Source organism: Oncorhynchus tshawytscha, linkage group LG24 (assembly GCF_018296145.1).
Source record: "Oncorhynchus tshawytscha isolate Ot180627B linkage group LG24, Otsh_v2.0, whole genome shotgun sequence".
Lineage (NCBI taxonomy): Eukaryota > Metazoa > Chordata > Actinopteri > Salmoniformes > Salmonidae > Oncorhynchus > Oncorhynchus tshawytscha.
The window spans coordinates 32,897,041-32,919,553 of NC_056452.1; the positions used below are offsets into that span (position 1 = coordinate 32,897,041).

General features: G+C 47.3%; 1 protein-coding gene across 1 annotated transcript in view; it reads right to left on the reverse strand.

The window, feature by feature from the left end:
- The window catches only part of LOC112237442 (lysosomal-trafficking regulator-like), a gene marked incomplete at its 5' end in the record, with an annotated part of 134,499 nt that overhangs the window by 35,380 nt on the left and 76,606 nt on the right, over nucleotides 1-22,513 (reverse strand). Inside the window, 7 exon segments of the mRNA XM_042305698.1 lie at nucleotides 1,617-1,766; nucleotides 5,047-5,172; nucleotides 6,072-6,119; nucleotides 6,588-6,833; nucleotides 8,788-8,978; nucleotides 12,745-12,905; nucleotides 22,313-22,486. Coding sequence (XP_042161632.1) covers nucleotides 1,617-1,766; nucleotides 5,047-5,172; nucleotides 6,072-6,119; nucleotides 6,588-6,833; nucleotides 8,788-8,978; nucleotides 12,745-12,905; nucleotides 22,313-22,486 — 1,096 coding nt within the window.

A 22,513-nucleotide genomic window follows, 5' to 3' on the forward strand; every position in this document is an offset into this window, starting at 1 on the left:
GCCTGGCTGCTCTCTGGCAGGGCTGGGGGCCTGGCTGTTCTCTGGCAGGGCTGGGGGCCTGGCTGTTCTCTGGCAGGGCTGGGGGCCTGGCTGTTCTCTGGCAGGGCTGGGGGCCTGGCTGTTCTCTGGCAGGGCTGGGGGCCTGGCTGTTCTCTGGCAGGGCTGGGGGCCTGGCTGTTCTCTGGCAGGGCTGGGGGCCTGGCTGTTCTCTGGCAGGGCTGGGGGCCTGGCTGTTCTCTGGCAGGGCGGGGGCCTGGCTGTTCTCTGGCAGGGCGGGGGCCTGGCTGTTCTCTGGCAGGGCGGGGGCCTGGCTGTTCTCTGGCAGGGCGGGGGCCTGGCTGTTCTCTGGCAGGGCGGGGGCCTGGCTGTTCTCTGGCAGGGCGGGGGCCTGGCTGTTCTCTGGCAGGGCGGGGGCCTGGCTGTTCTCTGGCAGGGCGGGGGCCTGGCTGTTCTCTGGCAGGGCGGGGGCCTGGCTGTTCTCTGGCAGGGCGGGGGCCTGGCTGTTCTCTGGCAGGGCGGGGGCCTGGCTGTTCTCTGGCAGGGCGGGGGCCTGGCTGTTCTCTGGCAGGGCTGGGGCCTGGCTGTTCTCTGGCAGGGCTGGGGGCCTGGCTGTTCTCTGGCAGGGCTGGGGGCCTGGCTGTTCTCTGGCAGGGCTGGGGGCCTGGCTGTTCTCTGGCAGGGCTGGGGGCCTGGCTGTTCTCTGGCAGGGCTGGGGGCCTGGCTGTTCTCTGGCAGGGCTGGGGGCCTGGCTGTTCTCTGGCAGGGCTGGGGGCCTGGCTGTTCTCTGGCAGGGCTGGGGGCCTGGCTGTTCTCTGGCAGGGCGGGGGCCTGGCAGGGCGGGGGGCCTGGCTGTTCTCTGGCAGGGCGGGGGCCTGGCTGTTCTCTGGCAGGGCGGGGGCCTGGCTGTTCTCTGGCAGGGCGGGGGGCCTGGCTGTTCTCTGGCAGGGCGGGGGCCTGGCTGTTCTCTGGCAGGGCGGGGGCCTGGCTGTTCTCTGGCAGGGCGGGGGCCTGGCTGTTCTCTGGCAGGGCGGGGGCCTGGCTGTTCTCTGGCAGGGCGGGGGCCCTGGCTGTTCTCTGGCAGGGCGGGGGCCTGGCTGTTCTCTGGCAGGGCGGGGGCCTGGCTGTTCTCTGGCAGGGCGGGGGCCTGGCTGTTCTCTGGCAGGGCGGGGGCCTGGCTGTTCTCTGGCAGGGCGGGGGCCTGGCTGTTCTCTGGCAGGGCGGGGGCCTGGCTGTTCTCTGGCAGGGCGGGGGCCTGGCTGTTCTCTGGCAGGGCGGGGGCCTGGCTGTTCTCTGGCAGGGCGGGGGCCTGGCTGTTCTCTGGCAGGGCGGGGGCCTGGCTGTTCTCTGGCAGGGCGGGGGCCCTGGCTGTTCTCTGGCGTTCTCTGGCAGGGGCGGGGGCCTGGCTGTTCTTTCGTAGTATTCTTTATTAGCCCAGCACTCATGTTTTTAAGGATGTGCATATGACCACAAACTCTTCTAAAAGACAGCATAGTTTTAACAAATTATAAATAAATTGAGTTTCAAATGGTATTGGTAAATCCTACCTGTAGCATTTCAAAATATCCTGGTATACAGTAATACTAAATATCTGCCCATACACCCACCACTGAGTTTACCTGCGCCTTGGCCCAGATCTTCCAGTCCAGCAGAACCTCAGACAGTAGCTTGATGTCCTGGACCACGGCTGTAGACTCTGTGTCCAGGTGGAACTGACCGTCGTCCCCTAGAGTTAGGATAGGACTACTACAGCTCCCATCTAACAAGGTCTATAGACAGAGAGAAGAGGAGAAGAGCAAAAAGATAAATACTTGACACATTGGAAATAATTAACGAACAAACTAGAATGCTAGTTGGCCCTAAACAGAGAGTACACAGTGACAGAATACCTGACCACTGTGACTGACCCAAACTTAAGGAAAGCTTTGAAGATGTACAGACTCAGTGAACATGGCCTTGCTATTGAGAAAGGCCGGCGTAGGCAGACATGGCTCTCAAGAGAAGACAGGCTGTGTGCTCACTGCCCACAAAATGAGGTGGAAACTGAGCTGCACTTCCTCCTGCCCAATGTATGACCATATTAGAGTAAATCTGAGGGAACCGAAGTTCTGCCAACACATTGACCATAGTATGCTACTCAACTTTTCAAAACGCTTACAAGGCCCTCCCCCGCCCTCCCTTCGGCAAATCTGATCACGACTCCATTTTGCTCCTCCCTTCCTATAGGCAGAAACTCAAACAGGAAGTACTATTCAACCCTGGTCTGACCAATTGGAATCCATGCATCAACATTGTTTTGATCATGCGGACTGGGATATGTTCCAGGTAGCCTCTGAGAATAACACAGACACCATAGTACCCTCCAAACTCATCATTAAGCTCGAGGCCCTGGGCCTGAACTCCACCCTGTGCAACTGGGTCCTGGACTTCCTGACGGCCATTCCTGCGTGGCCATGCACGACTCCAACTCAATCATCAATTTTGCGGACGACACAACAGTAGTAGCCCTGATTACCAACAATGATGAGACTTCCTACAGGGAGGAGGTGAGTCCCTTGGGAGAATGGTGCCAGTAAAATAACCTCTCCCTCAACGTCAACAAAACGAAGGAGCTGATCGTGGACTTCAGGAAACAGCAGAGGGAGCACCCCCCTATCCACATCGAAGGGACAGTAGTGGAGAAGGTGGAAAGTTTTAAGTTCATTGGCGTACAGATCACAGACAAACTGAAATGGTCCACCCACAGAGACAGTTTGGTGAAGAAGGTGCAACAGCATCTCTTAAACCTCAGGAGCCTGAACAAATTTGGCTTGGTCCCTAAAACCCCTAAAAACCTTTACAAATGCACAATGGAGAGCACCCTGTCAGGCTGTATCACCGCCAGCTACGGCAAATCTAGGGCTCTCCAGAGGGTGGTGTGGTCTGCCCAACACATCCCGGGGGCAAACTAGCTGCCCTCCAGGACACCTACACCACCCGATGTTACAAGGCCATAAAGATCCTCAAGGACAACAACCACCCGAGCCACGTCCTGTTCACCCCACTATCATCCAGAAGGCGAGGTCAGTACAGGTGCATCAAAGCGGGGACCGAGAGACTGAAAAACAGCTTCTATCTCAAGGCCATCAGAATGTTAAAAAGCCATCACTAACCGGCTACCACCCGGTTACTCAACCCTGCACCTTAGAGGCTGCTGCCCTGTATACATAGATATGGAATCACTGGTCACTTTAATAATGGAACACAGGTAACTTTAATCATGTTTACACACTGTTTTACTCATCTCATATATATATGTACTGTATTCTATTCTACTGTATTTACTAACTAGTCACTTTAATAATGTTTACACACTGCTTTACTCATCTCATATGTATATACTGTATTCTATCCTACTGTATTTAGTCAATGCCACTCCGACAGCTCAATCTAATATTTATATATTTCTTAATTCAAATGTTTTACTTTTAGATGTGTGATTAGATATTACTGCACTGTTGGAGCTAGGAACACAAGCATTTAGTTAGATATTACTGCACTGTTGGAGCTAGGAACAAGCATTTAGTTAGATATTACTGCACTGTTGGAGCTAGGAACAAGCATTTAGTTAGATATTACTGCACTGTTGGAGCTAGGAACACAAGCATTTAGTTAGATACTACTGCACTGTTGGAGCTAGAAACACAAGCATTTAGTTAGATATTACTGCACTGTTGGAGCTAGGAACAAGCATTTAGTTAGATACTACTGCACTGTTGGAGCTAGGAACACAAGCATTTAGTTAGATACTACTGCACTGTTGGAGCTAGAAACACAAGCATTTAGTTAGATACTACTGCACTGTTGGAGCTAGAAACACAAGCATTTAGTTAGATACTACTGCACTGTTGGAGCTAGAAACACAAGCATTTAGTTAGATACTACTGCACTGTTGGAGCTAGGAACACAAGCATTTAGTTAGATATTACTGCACTGTTGGAGCTAGGAACACAAGCATTTCGTTAGATATTACTGCACTGTTGGAGCTAGAAACACAAGCATTTCACTACACCCGCAATAACATCTGTTAAATATGGACCAATAACATCTGTTAAATATGGACCAATAACATCTGTTAAATATGGACCAATAACATCTGTTAAATATGGACCAATAACATCTGTTAAATATGGACCAATAACATCTGTTAAATATGGACCAATAACATCTGTTAAATATGGACCAATAACATCTGTTAAATATGGACCAATAACATCTGTTAAATATGGACCAATAACATCTGTTAAATATGGACCAATAACATCTGTTAAATATGGACCAATAACATCTGTTAAATATGTGTATGGACCAATAACATCTGTTAAATATTGACCAATAACATCTGTTAAATATGGACCAATAACATCTGGTAAATATGTGTCTGGACCAATAACATCTGGTAAATATGTGTCTGTGACCAATAAAACTTGAAACTTGATTTGTGTGCCAACCTTCCCAGTGCTTTACAGTAACCACAACCTAGATGACTTAGCATGTGTGCCAACCTTCCCACGAAGCAAAGTACAGAGATATCCTTGATGAAAACCTGTTCCAGAGCGCTCAGGACCTCAGACTGGGGTGAAGGTTTACCTTCAGACAGGGCAACGACCCTAAACACACAGCCAAGACCACGCAGGAGTGTCTTCAGGGCAAGTCTCAATGTCCCTGAGTGGCCCAGCCAGAGCCTGGACTTGAACCAGATCAAACACCTCTGGTGAGACCTGAAAATAGCTGTGCAGCGACACTCCCCATCCAACCTGACAGAGCTTGAGAGGATCTGCAGAACAATGGGAGAAACTCCCCAAATACAGGTGTGCCAAGCTTGTAGCATCATAACCAAGAAGACTCAAGACTGTAATCACTGCCAAAGGTGCTTCAACAAGAGCATCAACAGGACCAAGGAGGACTAGATGATATGAAACTGATTGATGGGGATTCAGAGCATCAACAGAACCAACAAGAACAAAAACCAATACAAGGACTCATCATATGCCTGGTCACATGACTCACCTTGAGAATATGGTATCCCACGATGCACTTGGACTTGATGAGGACCTGGTGTATCATGGAGTAACCGTGGTAACAGTCCATCTCATTGATACGGTGCTGGTTGTACTTGGCCAGAGAGAGGAGCACCTGGACATAGAATCACACGTTACAACTCACTGGGGTCCCAGTAGCACGCCACATCTCACTGGGGTCCCAGTAGCACGCCACAACTCACTGGGGTCCCAGTAGCACGCCACAACTCACTGGGGTCCCAGTAGCACGTCACAACTCACTGGGGTCCCAGTAGCACGCCACAACTCACTGGGGTCCCAGTAGCACGCCACAACTCACTGGGGTCCCAGTAGCACGCCACGTTACAACTCACTGGGGTCCCAGTAGCACGCCACGTTACAACTCACTGGGGTCCCAGTAGCACGCCACAACTCACTGGGGTCCCAGTAGCACGCCACAACTCACTGGGATCCCAGTAGCACGCCACAACTCACTGGGGTCCCAGTAGCACGCCACGTTACAACTCACTGGGATCCCAGTAGCACGCCACGTTACAACTCACTGGGGTCCCAGTAGCACGCCACAACTCACTGGGGTCCCAGTAGCACGCCACAACTCACTGGGGTCCCAGTAGCACGCCACAACTCACTGGGGTCCCAGTAGCACGCCACAACTCACTGGGGTCCTAGTAACACGGCAAAACTTATCCACCTTGGTAAAGGAGAACTTTCATTCAAGATCAAATATTGTATAAAACAATGAATTTGTATTCATATCGGCACAGGTGTTGTGTTAACCTTCTAGCCAGACAGTAATTTAACCCAGTGGGTCTCAAACCTCTCCTCTGAGACCTCCTGTTGATCCAGGTATGTGTTCTATTCCAGCACCTGATTCCACCTGTCAACTAATCATCAAGCCCTGGACAAGGTGTATCAGGTGAGCCAGTTCAGAATTACCACACAACCGTGTGAAACGTCTGGAGGTGCCAGAGGAGACGTCCGAGAACCACTGATTTAATAAGGATATCGGTGTACCTGGAGGGCTAGGGCCTGGGTCTGCTCGCTGTCACTTAGCTCCACCACCTGAACACACACACACACACACACACACACACACACACACACACGCACGCACACACACACGCACGCACGCACACACACACGCACGCACACACACACGCACGCACACACACACACACGAGAGAGAGGGGAGGGACATTATATAACAGAGAGAGAGCGAGAGATTGGCTTAATAAGAACACACTGAGAAGAACAGAGTGAATCCAGCCTGTCTTGTGTAATTTCCTTCAAGTAGAAATGTCATGACAGTTATGTTGAAGAAGCTTCCTCACAAAAATACAGAAAAAAGCTTTCGAGGCCTTCCACACCAAATGAAACCAGCAGCGAGACCAACATCATCAATAGACCCAAAGAGGAATACGAAGGACCCGGTTCCTCATATCAGTAGTATGTAGACTATGTCCTACCCGTGCAAAGAGGAATACGAAGGACCCGGTTCCTCATATCAATGGTATGTAGACTATGTCCTACCCGTGCAAAGAGGAATACGAAGGACCCGGTTCCTCCTATCTTGTGGAGGACATTCTGCAGGCCCTGTGGTTCTGCAGGCAGCATGGTCCTGAGGATGTGTGTCTCCAGCACCGCAGACTGGACCTCTCTAGAGCTGAAGGGTCTCTGAGACACCATGGTCTTAGCTTGACCCTTCAGACGGATCACTGGCTCATAGATGGTATACACCCTGGGGCTGCTGGGGGCGTACACTACTGCCAGACACTCCTGTAGAAACATAGATATAGTATCAGATACACTACTGCCAGACACTCCTGTAGAAACATAGATATAGTATCATAGATACACTACTGCCAGACACTCCTGTAGAAACATAGATATAGTATCATAGATACACTACTGCCAGACACTCCTGTAGAAACATAGATATAGTATCAGATACACTACTGCCAGACACTCCTGTAGAAACATAGATATAGTATCAGATACACTACTGCCAGACACTCCTGTAGAAACATAGATATAGTATCAGATACACTACTGCCAGACACTCCTGTAGAAACATAGATATAGTATCATAGATGCACTACTGCCAGACACTCCTGTAGAAACATAGATATAGTATCATAGATACACTACTGCCAGACACACCTGTAGAAACATAGATATAGTATCATAGATACACCACACAGACACTCCTGTAGAAACAGAGAGATACAGTATCAGATACATCACACATACACTCCTGTAGAAACAGAGAGATATAGTATGAAGGTCAGTCAATCCAGGAAATGTCAACAACTTTGAACATTTCTTCAAGTGCAGTCGCAAAAACCATCAAGTGCTATGATGAAACTGGCTCTCATGAGGACCACCACAGGAATGGTAAGACCCAGAGTTACCTCTGCTGCATGCAGAGGATAAGTTCATTAAAGAGTTACCAGCCTCAGAAATTGCATCCCAAATAAACGCTTCACAGAGGTCAAGTAACAGACACATCTCAACATCAACTGTTCAGAGGAGACTGTATGACTCAGGCCTTCATGGGTGAATTGCTGCAAAGAAACCTAATGGACACCAATAATAAGAAGAGACTTGGTTGGGCCAAGAAACATGAGCAATAGACATTAGACCGGTGGAAATCTGTCCTTTGGTCTGATGAATCCAAACCTTCAATGTTTAGTTAAAACGGCCGTGTCTTTGTGAGACACAGAGTAGGTGAACGGATGATCTCTGCATGTGTGGTTCCCACCGTGAAGCACGGAGGAGGTGGTGTTATGGTGTGGGGATGCTTTGCTGGTGACCCTCTCCTGTGATTTATTTAGAATTCAAGGCACACTTAACCAGCATGGCCTCCACATCATTCTGCAGCGATACACCACCCCATCTGGTTTGGGCTTAGTGGGACTATCATTTGTTTTTCAACAGGACTATGACCCAACACCTCCAGGCTGTGTAAGGGCTATTTGACCAAGAAGGAGAGTGATGGAGTGCTGCATCAGATGACCTGGCCTCCACAATCATCTGACCTCAAACCAATTGAGATGGTTTGGGATGAGATGGACTGCAGAGTGAAGGAAAAGCAGCCAACCAGAGACTCTGGGTTCGCGCCCAGGCTCTGTCGCAGCCGGGAGGTCCGTGGGGCGACGCACAATTGGCCTAATGTCGTCCGGGTTAAGGAGGGTTTGGCCGGTAGGGATATCCTTGTCTCATCGCGCACCAGCGACTCCTGTGGCGGGCCGGGCGCCACAGGTCGCCAGGTGCACGGTGTTTCCTCCGACACATTGGTGCAGCTGGCTTCCGGGTTGGATGCGCGCTGTGTTAAGAAGCAGTGCGGCTTGGTTGGGTTGTGTTTCGGAGGACGCGTGGCTTTCGACCTTCCTCTCTCCCGAGCCCGTACGGGAGTTGTAGCGTTGAGACAAGATAGTAATTACTAAGAATTGGATACCACGAAATTGGGGAGAAAAAGGGGAAAAAAAGAAAATGCATTCATGGTGAAGCTGGTTGAGATAATGCGCAAAGCTCATTCCAAGGTTTTTCTACTTTGAAGAATCTAAAACATATTTTTTTTGGTTGATTCCATGTGTTATTTCATAGTTTTGATATCTTCACAATGCAGAAAAAAAGTAAGGTCAGTCAAGTAAGAATAAAGAAAAGTAGGTGTGTCCAAACTTGTGACTGCTACTGTGAATTATTAGCAGAAAGAGGGACTCAGACTTACTATGAGAGCTGCTGTGTCCACATCCTTGTTCTTCATCATTAGCTCTCTGACAGTGTCACACTTCAACCTGTCCGTGGTGACGTACTTGGAGAAGGTCCCACTGGGCTTACCGTACTTACAGGGCATGATAGACGTGAGGTCTGGACCAGAGGCATACAGGTAGAATGCCTCCTCTGACCCGATACGGGAGCCTAGTGGGGAGAGGGACAGACAGAGACAAATTCAGCTAAACTACCCTCCTCGTTTCATTTCGTTTAAAAAATGTTTTGCCACAGAATAGGCAGAATTAATACACCCTTGTTCTCCAGCCCAGAGAAGGCATGGTCCCAGAGAACAGCTCTGTCCTCCAGAAGGCATGGTCCCAGAGAACAGCTCTGTCCTCCAGAAGGCATGGTCCCAGAGAACAGCTCTGTCCTCCAGAAGGCATGGTCCCAGAGAACAGCTCTGTCCTCCAGAAGGCATGGTCCCAGAGAACAGCTCTGTCCTCCAGAAGGCATGGTCCCAGAGAACAGCTCTGTCCTCCAGAAGGCATGGTCCCAGAGAACAGCTCTGTCCTCCAGAAGGCATGGTCCCAGAGAACAGCTCTGTCCTCCAGAAGGCATGGTCCCAGAGAACAGCTCTGTCCTCCAGAAGGCATGGTCCCAGAGAACAGCTCTGTCCTCCAGAAGGCATGGTCCCAGAGAACAGCTCTGTCCTCCAGAAGGCATGGTCCCAGAGAACAGCTCTGTCCTCCAGAAGGCATGGTCCCAGAGAACAGCTCTGTCCTCCAGAAGGCATGGTCCCAGAGAACAGCTCTGTCCTCCAGAAGGCATGGTCCCAGAGAACAGCTCTGTCCTACAGAAGGCATGGTCCCAGAGAACAGCTCTGTCCTACAGAAGGCATGGTCCCAGAGAACAGCTCTGTTCTCCAGAAGGCATGGTCCCAGAGAACAGCTCTGTTCTCCAGAAGGCATGGTCCCAGAGAAAAGCTCTGTTCTCCAGAAGGCATGGTCCCAGAGAAAAGCTCTGTTCTCCAGAAGGCATGGTCCCAGAGAACAGCTCTGTTCTCCAGAAGGCATGGTCCCAGAGAACAGCTCTGTCCTACAGAAGGCATGGTCCCAGAGAACAGCTCTGTTCTCCAGAAGGCATGGTCCCAGAGAACAGCTCTGTTCTCCAGAAGGCATGGTCCCAGAGAAAAGCTCTGTTCTCCAGAAGGCATGGTCCCAGAGAACAGCTCTGTTCTCCAGAAGGCATGGTCCCAGAGAAAAGCTCTGTCCTCCAGAAGGCATGGTCCCAGAGAAAAGCTGTTCTCCAGCCCAGGATGCTGGTCAACATGCTAGCAACAACACTACCTTACACAATAGAAACACCCTGGCCATACCACACAGCTTGAAAAGTCGACAGCAAGCAAGATATGCTTTCTCAATAAAAAATATTTAATAAGGTACACTTAGGATGGAGACATTAAAACGTGTTTTTCAACCTCTCCACACATTTCTTGTTAAACTATAGTTTTGGCAAGTCGGTTAGGACATCTTATATTTCTGCATGGTCAGAACTAGAAGCACAAGCATTTTGCTACACTCGCATTAACATCTGCTAACCATGTCAAATCAAATGTTATTTGTCACATACACATCTACTTTGTGCATGACAAGGATTATTTCACTTATAATTCACTGTATCACAATTCCAGTGGGTCAGAAGTTTACATACACTAAGTTGACTGTGCCTTTAAACAGCTTGAACAATTCCAGAAGATGATGTCATGGCTTTAGAAGCTTCTGATAGGCTAATTTACGTCATTTGAGTCAATTGGAGGTGTACCTGTGGATATATTTCAAGGCCTACCTTCAAACTCAGTGCCTCTTTGCTTGACATTATGGGAAAATCAAAATAAAGACCTCAGCCAAGACCTCAAAAAAAAATTGTAGACCTCCACAAGTCTGGTTCATCCTTGGGAGCAATTTCCAAATGCCTGAAGGTACCACGTTCATCTATACAAACAATAGTACACAAGTATAAACACCATGGGACCACGCAGCCATCATAGTGCTCAGGAAGGAGATGCGTTCTGTCTCCTAGAGATGAATGTACTTTGGTACAAAAAGAGTAAATCAATCCCAGAACAAAAGCAAAGGACCTTGTGAAGATGCTGGAGGAAACAGGTACAAAAGTATCTATATCCACAGTAAAACAAGTCATATATCGACATTTCCTGAAAGGCCGCTCAGCAAGGAAGAAGCCACTGCTCCAAAACCGCCATAAAAAAGCCAGACTACAGTTTGCAACTGCACATGGGGACAAAGATCGTACTTTTTGGAGAAATGTCCTCTGGTCTGATGAAACAAAAATAGAACGGTTTGGCCATAATGACCATCGTTATGTTTGGAGGAAAAAGGGGAGGCTTGCAAGCCAAAGAACACCATCCCAACCGTGAAGCATGGAGGTGGCAGCATTATGTTGTGGGGGTGCTTTGCTGCAGGAGGATCTGGTGCACTTCACAAAATAGATGGCATCATGAGGCTGGAAAAGTATGTGGATATATTGAAGCAACAACTCAAGACATCAGTCAGGAAGTTAAAGCTTGGTCGCAAATGGGTCTTCCAAATGGACAATGACCCCAAGCATACTTCCAAAGTTGTGGCAAAATGGCTTAAGGACAACAAAGTCAAGGTATTGGAGTGGCAATCACAAAGCCCTGACCTCAATCCCATCGAACATTTGTGGGCAAAACTGAAAAAGCGTGTGTGAACAAGGAGGTCTACAAACCTGACTCGGTTACACCAGCTCTGTCAGGAGGGCGCACAACTTTAAATGACCAGCAGAGAGCAATGTTGAGTTATATCCCCAACAACAACACAGAGAGACAGACGTGTGCAAGTGAGAGAGAGAAGGTACCAAGGGGTTGGCTGGAACAGATTAAACACGGACAGAGACACAGCCCAGAGGCAGGATGCCAGCCAAGGCTCAGCCCAGAGGCAGGATGCCAGCCAAGGCTCAGCCCAGAGGCAGGATGCCAGCCAAGGCTCAGCCCAGAGGCAGGATGCCAGCCAAGGCTCAGCCCAGAGGCAGGATGCCAGCCAAGGCTCAGCCCAGAGGCAGGATGCCAGCCAAGGCTCAGCCCAGAGGCAGGATGCCAGCCAAGGCTCAGCCCAGAGGCAGGATGCCAGCCAAGGCTCAGCCCAGAGGCAGGATGCCAGCCAAGGCTCAGCCCAGAGGCAGGATGCCAGCCAAGGCTCAGCCCAGAGGCAGGATGCCAGCCAAGGCTCAGCCCAGAGGCAGGATGCCAGCCAAGGCTCAGCCCAGAGGCAGGATGCCAGCCAAGGCTCAGCCCAGAGGCAGGATGCCAGCCAAGGCTCAGCCCAGAGGCAGGATGCCAGCCAAGGCTCAGCCCAGAGGCAGGATGCCAGCCAAGGCTCAGCCCAGAGGCAGGATGCCAGCCAAGGCTCAGGCCAGAGGCAGGATGCCAGCCAAGGCTCAGGCCAGAGGTAGGATGCCAGACAAGGCTCAGGCCAGAGGTAGGATGCCAGACAGAGACACAGCCCAGAGGCAGGATGCCAGACAGAGACACAGCCCAGAGGCAGGATGCCAGATAGAGACACAGCCCAGAGGCAGGATGCCAGCCAAGGCTCAGCCCAGAGGTAGGATGCCAGCCAAGGCTCAGCCCAGAGGTAGGATGCCAGACAGAGACACAGCCCAGAGGCAGGATGCCAGACAGAGACACAGCCCAGAGGCAGGATGCCAGACAGAGACACAGCCCAGAGGCAGGATGCCAGACAGAGACACAGCCCAGAGGCAGGATGCCAGATAGAGACGCAGCCCAGAGGCAGGATGCCAGCCAAGGCTCAGGCCAGGATATGTGCTTTATTACTGGTTGTTGAATGTGTATGTTTAATTTATTCCATATGGGTTTTACAGCTCTTGTTTATGGTGAGACCTCAGAGGAGCTCTCTTTCTCTCACACACAGCTTGGTACCGTTAAAGAGCAGCACAGTGCCCATGTCGTACTGTCCACCCTGTCTGGTCACGTCCTCACTGTGTCCCGTACAGTGTCCCAGCAGACAGAAGGTCTTGTTGCTGTCTGAAGACAGGCTGGACTTCCTGGGTAACGTGTAGTCCAGAGACACCTCACACTTCCTAGATGGGGACCAATCAGAAAACAAGAAAATCACATCACGGTCCTGTTCATTAGGTATTAAATTGAAGAAAATGGATGGAAACGGGGAAGGACTCCCCAATAAACACAGTCCTGCTTTAGCCTGGACTATCTTTACTGAAACAAGCATGTTGTCAAGGCCATCTTTAGTCTGGGCTATCTTTACTGAAACAAGCATGTTGTCTGGGCCATCTTCACTGAAACAAGCATGTTGTCTGGGCTATCTTTACTGAAACAAGCATGTTGTCAAGGCCATCTTTAGTCTGGGCTATCTTTACTGAAACAAGCATCTTTAGTCTGGGCTATCTTTACTGAAACAACCATGTTGTCAGGGCCATCTTTAGTCTGGGCTATCTTTACTGAAACAAGCATGTTGTCAAGGCCATCTTTAGTCCGGGCTATCTTTACTGAAACAACCATGTTGTCAAGGCCATCTTTAGTCTGGGCTATCTTTACTGAAACAAGCATGTTGTCAAGGCCATCTTTAGTCTGGGCTACCTTTACTGAAACAAGCATGTTGTCAAGGCCATCTTTATTCTGGGCTATCTTTACTGAAACAAGCATGTTGTCAAGGCCATCTTTAGTCTGGGCTATCTTTACTGAAACAAGCATGTTGTCAAGGCCATCTTTAGCCTGGGCCATCTTTACTGAAACAAGCATGTTGTCAAGGCCATCTTTAGCCTGGGCTATCTTTACTGAAACAAGCATGTTGTCAATGCCATCTTCACTGAAACAAGCATGTTGTCTGGGCTATCTTTACTGAAACAAGCATGTTGTCAAGGCCATCTTTAGTCTGGGCTATCTTTACTGAAACAAGCATGTTGTCAAGGCCATCTTTATTCTGGGCTATCTTTACTGAAACAAGCATGTTGTCAAGGCCATCTTTAGTCTGGGCTATCTTTACTGAAACAAGCATGTTGTCAAGGCCATCTTTAGCCTGGGCTATCTTTACTGAAACAAGCATGTTGTCAAGGCCATCTTTAGTCTGGGCTATCTTTACTGAAACAAGCATGTTGTCAAGGCCATCTTTAGCCTGGGCTATCTTTACTGAAACAAGCATGTTGTCAAGGCCATCTTTAGCCTGGGCTATCTTTACTGAAACAAGCATGTTGTCAAGGCCATCTTTAGCCTGGGCTATCTTTACTGAAACAAGCATGTTGTCAAGGCCATCTTTAGTCTGGGCTATCTTTACTGAAACAAGCATGTTGTCAAGGCCATCTTTAGCCTGGGCTATCTTTACTGAAACAAGCATGTTGTCAAGGCCATCTTTAGTCTGGGCTATCTTTACTGAAACAAGCATGTTGTCAAGGCCATCTTCACTGAAACAAGCATGTTGTCAAGGCCATCTTTAGTCTGGGCTATCTTTACTGAAACAAGCATGTTGTCAAGGCCATCTTTAGTCCGGGCTATCTTTGCTGAAACAAGCATGTTGTCAAGGCCATCTTTAGTCTGGGCTATCTTTACTGAAACAAGCATGTTGTCAAGGCCATCTTTAGTCTGGGCTATCTTTACTGAAACAAGCATGTTGTCAAGGCCATCTTCAGACCGGGCTATCTTTACTGAAACAAGCATGTTGTCAAGGCCATCTTTAGTCCGGGCTATCTTTGCTGAAACAAGCATGTTGTCAAGGCCATCTTCACTGAAACAAGCATGTTGTCAAGGCCATCTTCAGACCGGGCTATCTTTACTGAAACAAGCATGTTGTCAAGGCCATCTTTAGTCCGGGCTATCTTTACTGAAACAAGCATGTTGTCAATGCCATCTTCACTGAAACAAGCATGTTGTCTGGGCTACCTTTACTGAAACAAGCATGTTGTCAAGGCCATCTTTAGTCTGGGCTATCTTTACTGAAACAAGCATGTTGTCAAGGCCATCTTTAGTCTGGGCTATCTTTACTGAAACAAGCATGTTGTCAAGGCCATCTTTAGTCCGGGCTATCTTTACTGAAACAAGCATGTTGTCAATGCCATCTTCACTGAAACAAGCATGTTGTCTGGGCTACCTTTACTGAAACAAGCATGTTGTCAAGGCCATCTTTAGTCTGGGCTATCTTTACTGAAACAAGCATGTTGTCAAGGCCATCTTTAGTCTGGGCTATCTTTACTGAAACAAGCATGTTGTCAAGGCCATCTTTAGCCTGGGCTATCTTTACTGAAACAAGCATGTTGTCAAGGCCATCTTTAGCCTGGGCTATCTTTACTGAAACAAGCATGTTGTCAAGGCCATCTTTAGTCTGGGCTATCTTTACTGAAACAAGCATGTTGTCAAGGCCATCTTTAGTCTGGGCTATCTTTACTGAAACAAGCATGTTGTCAAGGCCATCTTCAGACCGGGCTATCTTTACTGAAACAAGCATGTTGTCAAGGCCATCTTCACTGAAACAAGCATGTTGTCAAGGCCATCTTTAGTCTGGGCTATCTTTACTGAAACAAGCATGTTGTCAAGGCCATCTTTAGTCCGGGCTATCTTTGCTGAAACAAGCATGTTGTCAAGGCCATCTTTAGTCTGGGCTATCTTTACTGAAACAAGCATGTTGTCAAGGCCATCTTTAGTCTGGGCTATCTTTACTGAAACAAGCATGTTGTCAAGGCCATCTTTAGTCCGGGCTATCTTTACTGAAACAAGCATGTTGTCAATGCCATCTTCACTGAAACAAGCATGTTGTCTGGGCTACCTTTACTGAAACAAGCATGTTGTCAAGGCCATCTTTAGTCTGGGCTATCTTTACTGAAACAAGCATGTTGTCAAGGCCATCTTTAGTCTGGGCTATCTTTACTGAAACAAGCATGTTGTCAAGGCCATCTTTAGCCTGGGCTATCTTTACTGAAACAAGCATGTTGTCAAGGCCATCTTTAGCCTGGGCTATCTTTACTGAAACAAGCATGTTGTCAAGGCCATCTTTAGTCTGGGCTATCTTTACTGAAACAAGCATGTTGTCAAGGCCATCTTTAGTCTGGGCTATCTTTACTGAAACAAGCATGTTGTCAAGGCCATCTTCAGACCGGGCTATCTTTACTGAAACAAGCATGTTGTCAAGGCCATCTTTAGTCTGGGCTATCTTTACTGAAACAAGCATGTTGTCAAGGCCATCTTTAGTCCGGGCTATCTTTGCTGAAACAAGCATGTTGTCAAGGCCATCTTTAGTCTGGGCTATCTTTACTGAAACAAGCATGTTGTCAAGGCCATCTTTAGTCTGGGCTATCTTTACTGAAACAAGCATGTTGTCAAGGCCATCTTCAGACCGGGCTATCTTTACTGAAACAAGCATGTTGTCAAGGCCATCTTTAGTCCGGGCTATCTTTGCTGAAACAAGCATGTTGTCAAGGCCATCTTCACTGAAACAAGCATGTTGTCAAGGCCATCTTCAGACCGGGCTATCTTCACTGAAACAAGCATGTTGTCAAGGCCATCTTTAGTCTGGGCTATCTTCACTGAAACAAGCATGTTGTCAAGGCCATCTTTAGTCTGGGCTATCTGTACTGAAACAAGTATGTTGTCAAGGCCATCTTTAGTCTGGGCTATCTGTACTGAAACAAGTATGTTGTCAAGGCCATCTTTAGTCTGGGCTATCTGTACTGAAACAAGCATGTTGTCAAGGCCATCTTTAGTCTGGGCTATCTTTACTGAAACAAGCATGTTGTCTGGGCTATGTTTAGTCTGGGCTATCTTTACTGAAACAACCATGTTGTCAAGGCCATCTTTAGTCTGGGCTATCTTTACTGAAACAAGCATGTTGTCAAGGCCATCTTTAGTCCGGGCTATCTTTACTGAAACAAGCATGTTGTCAATGCCATCTTCACTGAAACAAGCATGTTGTCTGGGATATCTTTACTGAAACAAGCATGTTGTCAAGGCCATCTTTAGTCTGGGCTATCTTTACTGAAACAAGCATGTTGTCAATGCCATCTTCACTGAAACAAGCATGTTGTCAATGCCATCTTCACTGAAACAAGCATGTTGTCTGGGCTATCTTTACTGAAACAAGCATGTTGTCAAGGCCATCTTTAGTCTGGGCTATCTTTACTGAAACAAGCATGTTGTCAAGGCCATCTTTAGTCTGGGCTACCTTTACTGAAACAAGCATGTTGTCAAGGCCATCTTTAGCCTGGGCTATCTTTACTGAAACAACCATGTTGTCAAGGCCATCTTTAGCCTGGGCTATCTTTACTGAAACAAGCATGTTGTCAAGGCCATCTTTAGTCTGGGCTATCTTTACTGAAACAAGCATGTTGTCAAGGCCATCTTCACTGAAACAAGCATGTTGTCAAGGCCATCTTTAGTCTGGGCTATCTTTACTGAAACAAGCATGTTGTCAAGGCCATCTTTAGTCCGGGCTATCTTTGCTGAAACAAGCATGTTGTCAAGGCCATCTTTAGTCTGGGCTATCTTTACTGAAACAAGCATGTTGTCAAGGCCATCTTTAGTCTGGGCTATATTTACTGAAACAAGCATGTTGTCAAGGCCATCTTCAGACCGGGCTATCTTTACTGAAACAAGCATGTTGTCAAGGCCATCTTTAGTCCGGGCTATCTTTGCTGAAACAAGCATGTTGTCAAGGCCATCTTCACTGAAACAAGCATGTTGTCAAGGCCATCTTCAGACCGGGCTATCTTCACTGAAACAAGCATGTTGTCAAGGCCATCTTTAGTCTGGGCTATCTTCACTGAAACAAGCATGTTGTCAAGGCCATCTTTAGTCTGGGCTATCTGTACTGAAACAAGTATGTTGTCAAGGCCATCTTTAGTCTGGGCTATCTGTACTGAAACAAGTATGTTGTCAAGGCCATCTTTAGTCTGGGCTATCTTTACTGAAACAAGCATGTTGTCTGGGCCATGTTTAGTCTGGGCTATCTTTACTGAAACAACCATGTTGTCAAGGCCATCTTTAGTCTGGGCTATCTTTACTGAAACAAGCATGTTGTCAAGGCCATCTTTAGTCCGGGCTATCTTTACTGAAACAAGCATGTTGTCAATGCCATCTTCACTGAAACAAGCATGTTGTCTGGGCTACCTTTACTGAAACAAGCATGTTGTCAAGGCCATCTTTAGTCTGGGCTATCTTTACTGAAACAAGCATGTTGTCAAGGCCATCTTTAGTCTGGGCTATCTTTACTGAAACAAGCATGTTGTCAAGGCCATCTTTAGTCCGGGCTATCTTTGCTGAAACAAGCATGTTGTCAAGGCCATCTTTAGTCTGGGCTATCTTTACTGAAACAAGCATGTTGTCAAGGCCATCTTTAGTCCGGGCTATCTTTACTGAAACAAGCATGTTGTCAATGCCATCTTCACTGAAACAAGCATGTTGTCTGGGCTACCTTTACTGAAACAAGCATGTTGTCAAGGCCATCTTTAGTCTGGGCTATCTTTACTGAAACAAGCATGTTGTCAAGGCCATCTTTAGCCTGGGCTATCTTTACTGAAACAAGCATGTTGTCAAGGCCATCTTTAGTCTGGGCTATCTTTACTGAAACAAGCATGTTGTCAATGCCATCTTCACTGAAACAAGCATGTTGTCTGGGCTATCTTTACTGAAACAAGCATGTTGTCAAGGCCATCTTTAGCCTGGGCTATCTTTACTGAAACAAGCATGTTGTCAAGGCCATCTTTAGCCTGGGCTATCTTTACTGAAACAAGCATGTTGTCAAGGCCATCTTTAGTCTGGGCTATCTTTACTGAAACAAGCATGTTGTCAAGGCCATCTTTAGTCTGGGCTATCTTTACTGAAACAAGCATGTTGTCAAGGCCATCTTCAGACCGGGCTATCTTTACTGAAACAAGCATGTTGTCAAGGCCATCTTCACTGAAACAAGCATGTTGTCAAGGCCATCTTTAGTCTGGGCTATCTTTACTGAAACAAGCATGTTGTCAAGGCCATCTTTAGTCCGGGCTATCTTTGCTGAAACAAGCATGTTGTCAAGGCCATCTTTAGTCTGGGCTATCTTTACTGAAACAAGCATGTTGTCAAGGCCATCTTTAGTCTGGGCTATCTTTACTGAAACAAGCATGTTGTCAAGGCCATCTTCAGACCGGGCTATCTTTACTGAAACAAGCATGTTGTCAAGGCCATCTTTAGTCCGGGCTATCTTTGCTGAAACAAGCATGTTGTCAAGGCCATCTTCACTGAAACAAGCATGTTGTCAAGGCCATCTTCAGACCGGGCTATCTTCACTGAAACAAGCATGTTGTCAAGGCCATCTTTAGTCTGGGCTATCTTCACTGAAACAAGCATGTTGTCAAGGCCATCTTTAGTCTGGGCTATCTGTACTGAAACAAGTATGTTGTCAAGGCCATCTTTAGTCTGGGCTATCTGTACTGAAACAAGTATGTTGTCAAGGCCATCTTTAGTCTGGGCTATCTGTACTGAAACAAGCATGTTGTCAAGGCCATCTTTAGTCTGGGCTATCTTTACTGAAACGAGCATGTTGTCTGGGCTATGTTTAGTCTGGGCTATCTTTACTGAAACAACCATGTTGTCAAGGCCATCTTTAGTCTGGGCTATCTTTACTGAAACAAGCATGTTGTCAAGGCCATCTTTAGTCTGGGCTATCTTCACTGAAACAAGCATGTTGTCAAGGCCATCTTTAGTCTGGGCTATCTGTACTGAAACAAGTATGTTGTCAAGGCCATCTTTAGTCTGGGCTATCTGTACTGAAACAAGTATGTTGTCAAGGCCATCTTTAGTCTGGGCTATCTGTACTGAAACAAGCATGTTGTCAAGGCCATCTTTAGTCTGGGCTATCTTTACTGAAACAACCATGTTGTCAAGGCCATCTTTAGTCTGGGCTATCTTTACTGAAACAAGCATGTTGTCAAGGCCATCTTTAGTCCGGGCTATCTTTACTGAAACAAGCATGTTGTCAATGCCATCTTCACTGAAACAAGCATGTTGTCTGGGCTATCTTTACTGAAACAAGCATGTTGTTAAGGCCATCTTTAGTCTGGGCTATCTTTACTGAAACAAGCATGTTGTCAATGCCATCTTCACTGAAACAAGCATGTTGTCTGGGCTATCTTTACTGAAACAAGCATGTTGTCAAGGCCATCTTTAGTCTGGGCTATCTTTACTGAAACAAGCATGTTGTCAAGGCCATCTTTAGTCTGGGCTACCTTTACTGAAACAAGCATGTTGTCAAGGCATCTTTATTCTGGGCTATCTTTACTGAAACAAGCATGTTGTCAAGGCCATCTTTAGTCTGGGCTATCTTTACTGAAACAAGCATGTTGTCAAGGCCATCTTTAGTCTGGGCTATCTTTACTGAAACAAGCATGTTGTCAAGGCCATCTTTAGTCTGGGCTACCTTTACTGAAACAAGCATGTTGTCAAGGCCATCTTTAGTCTGGGCTACCTTTACTGAAACAAGCATGTTGTCAAGGCCATCTTTAGCCTGGGCTACCTTTACTGAAACAAGCATGTTGTCAAGGCCATCTTTATTCTGGGCTATCTTTACTGAAACAAGCATGTTGTCAAGGCCATCTTTAGTCTGGGCTATCTTTACTGAAACAAGCATGTTGTCAAGGCCATCTTCAGACCGGGCTATCTTTACTGAAACAAGCATGTTGTCAAGGCCATCTTCAGACCGGGCTATCTTTACTGAAACAAGCATGTTGTCAAGGCCATCTTTAGTCTGGGCTATCTTTACTGAAACAAGCATGTTGTCAAGGCCATCTTCACTGAAACAAGCATGTTGTCAAGGCCATCTTTAGTCTGGGCTATCTTTACTGAAACAAGCATGTTGTCAAGGCCATCTTTAGTCTGGGCTATCTTTACTGAAACAAGCATGTTGTCAAGGCCATCTTTAGTCCGGGCTATCTTTGCTGAAACAAGCATGTTGTCAAGGCCATCTTTAGTCTGGGCTATCTTTACTGAAACAAGCATGTTGTCAAGGCCATCTTCACTGAAACAAGCATGTTGTCAAGGCCATCTTTAGTCTGGGCTATCTTTACTGAAACAAGCATGTTGTCAAGGCCATCTTTAGTCTGGGCTATCTTTACTGAAACAAGCATGTTGTCAAGGCCATCTTTATTCTGGGCTATCTTTACTGAAACAAGCATGTTGTCAAGGCCATCTTTAGTCTGAGCTATCTTTACTGAAACAAGCATGTTGTCAAGGCCATCTTTAGCCTGGGCTATCTTTACTGAAACAAGCATGTTGTCAAGGCCATCTTTAGCCTGGGCTATCTTTACTGAAACAAGCATGTTGTCAAGGCCATATTTAGTCTGGGCTATCTTTACTGAAACAAGCATGTTGTCAAGGCCATCTTCACTGAAACAAGCATGTTGTCAAGGCCATCTTTAGTCCGGGCTATCTTTACTGAAACAAGCATGTTGTCAAGGCCATCTTTAGTCCGGGCTATCTTTGCTGAAACAAGCATGTTGTCAAGGCCATCTTTAGTCTGGGCTATCTTTACTGAAACAAGCATGTTGTCAAGGCCATCTTTAGTCTGGGCTATCTTTACTGAAACAAGCATGTTGACAAGGCCATCTTTAGCCTGGGCTATCTTTACTGAAACAAGCATGTTGTCAAGGCCATGTCTGGGCTATCTTTACTGAAACAAGCATGTTGTCAAGGCCATCTTCACTGAAACAAGCATGTTGTCAAGGCCATCTTTAGTCCGGGCTATCTTTACTGAAACAAGCATGTTGTCAAGGCCATCTTCACTGAAACAAGCATGTTGTCAAGGCCATCTTTAGTCCGGGCTATCTTTGCTGAAACAAGCATGTTGTCAAGGCCATCTTTAGTCTGGGCTATCTTTACTGAAACAAGCATGTTGTCAAGGCCATCTTTAGTCTGGGCTATCTTTACTGAAACAAGCATGTTGTCAAGGTCATCTTTAGTCTGGGCTGTCTTTACTGAAACAAGCATGTTGTCAAGGCCATCTTCAGACCGGGCTATCTTTACTGAAACAAGCATGTTGTCAAGGCCATCTTTAGTCTGGGCTATCTTTACTGAAACAAGCATGTTGTCAAGGCCATCTTCACTGAAACAAGCATGTTGTCAAGGCCATCTTTAGTCTGGGCTATCTTTACTGAAACAAGCATGTTGTCTGGGCTATCTTTACTGAAACAAGCATGTTGTCAAGGCCATCTTTAGTCCGGGCTATCTTTGCTGAAACAAGCAAGTTGTCAAGGCCATCTTTAGTCTGGGCTATCTTTACTGAAACAAGCATGTTGTCAAGGTCATCTTTAGTCTGGGCTGTCTTTACTGAAACAAGCATGTTGTCAAGGCCATCTTTAGTCTGGGCTATCTTTACTGAAACAAGCATGTTGTCAAGGTCATCTTTAGTCTGGGCTGTCTTTACTGAAACAAGCATGTTGTCAAGGCCATCTTTAGTCTGGGCTATCTTTACTGAAACAAGCATGTTGTCAAGGCCATCTTGAGAGGGTCCTACCTGACTCCGTTGACCCATAGGGCAAGGCGTCCGTGGATGTTCTTCTTGCCCTCAGGCTGCTGGGTGTAGCTGATACCCAGGTGATGCCAACTGCCAGGTGAGACTAGCCCCTCCCCTGACTCTGCCTGGGCCAGTAGCCCCGCCTTCATCTCATCATTAGGGTCAATACACATCCTGAGGAGAGGAGTCAGGGCAAATCCG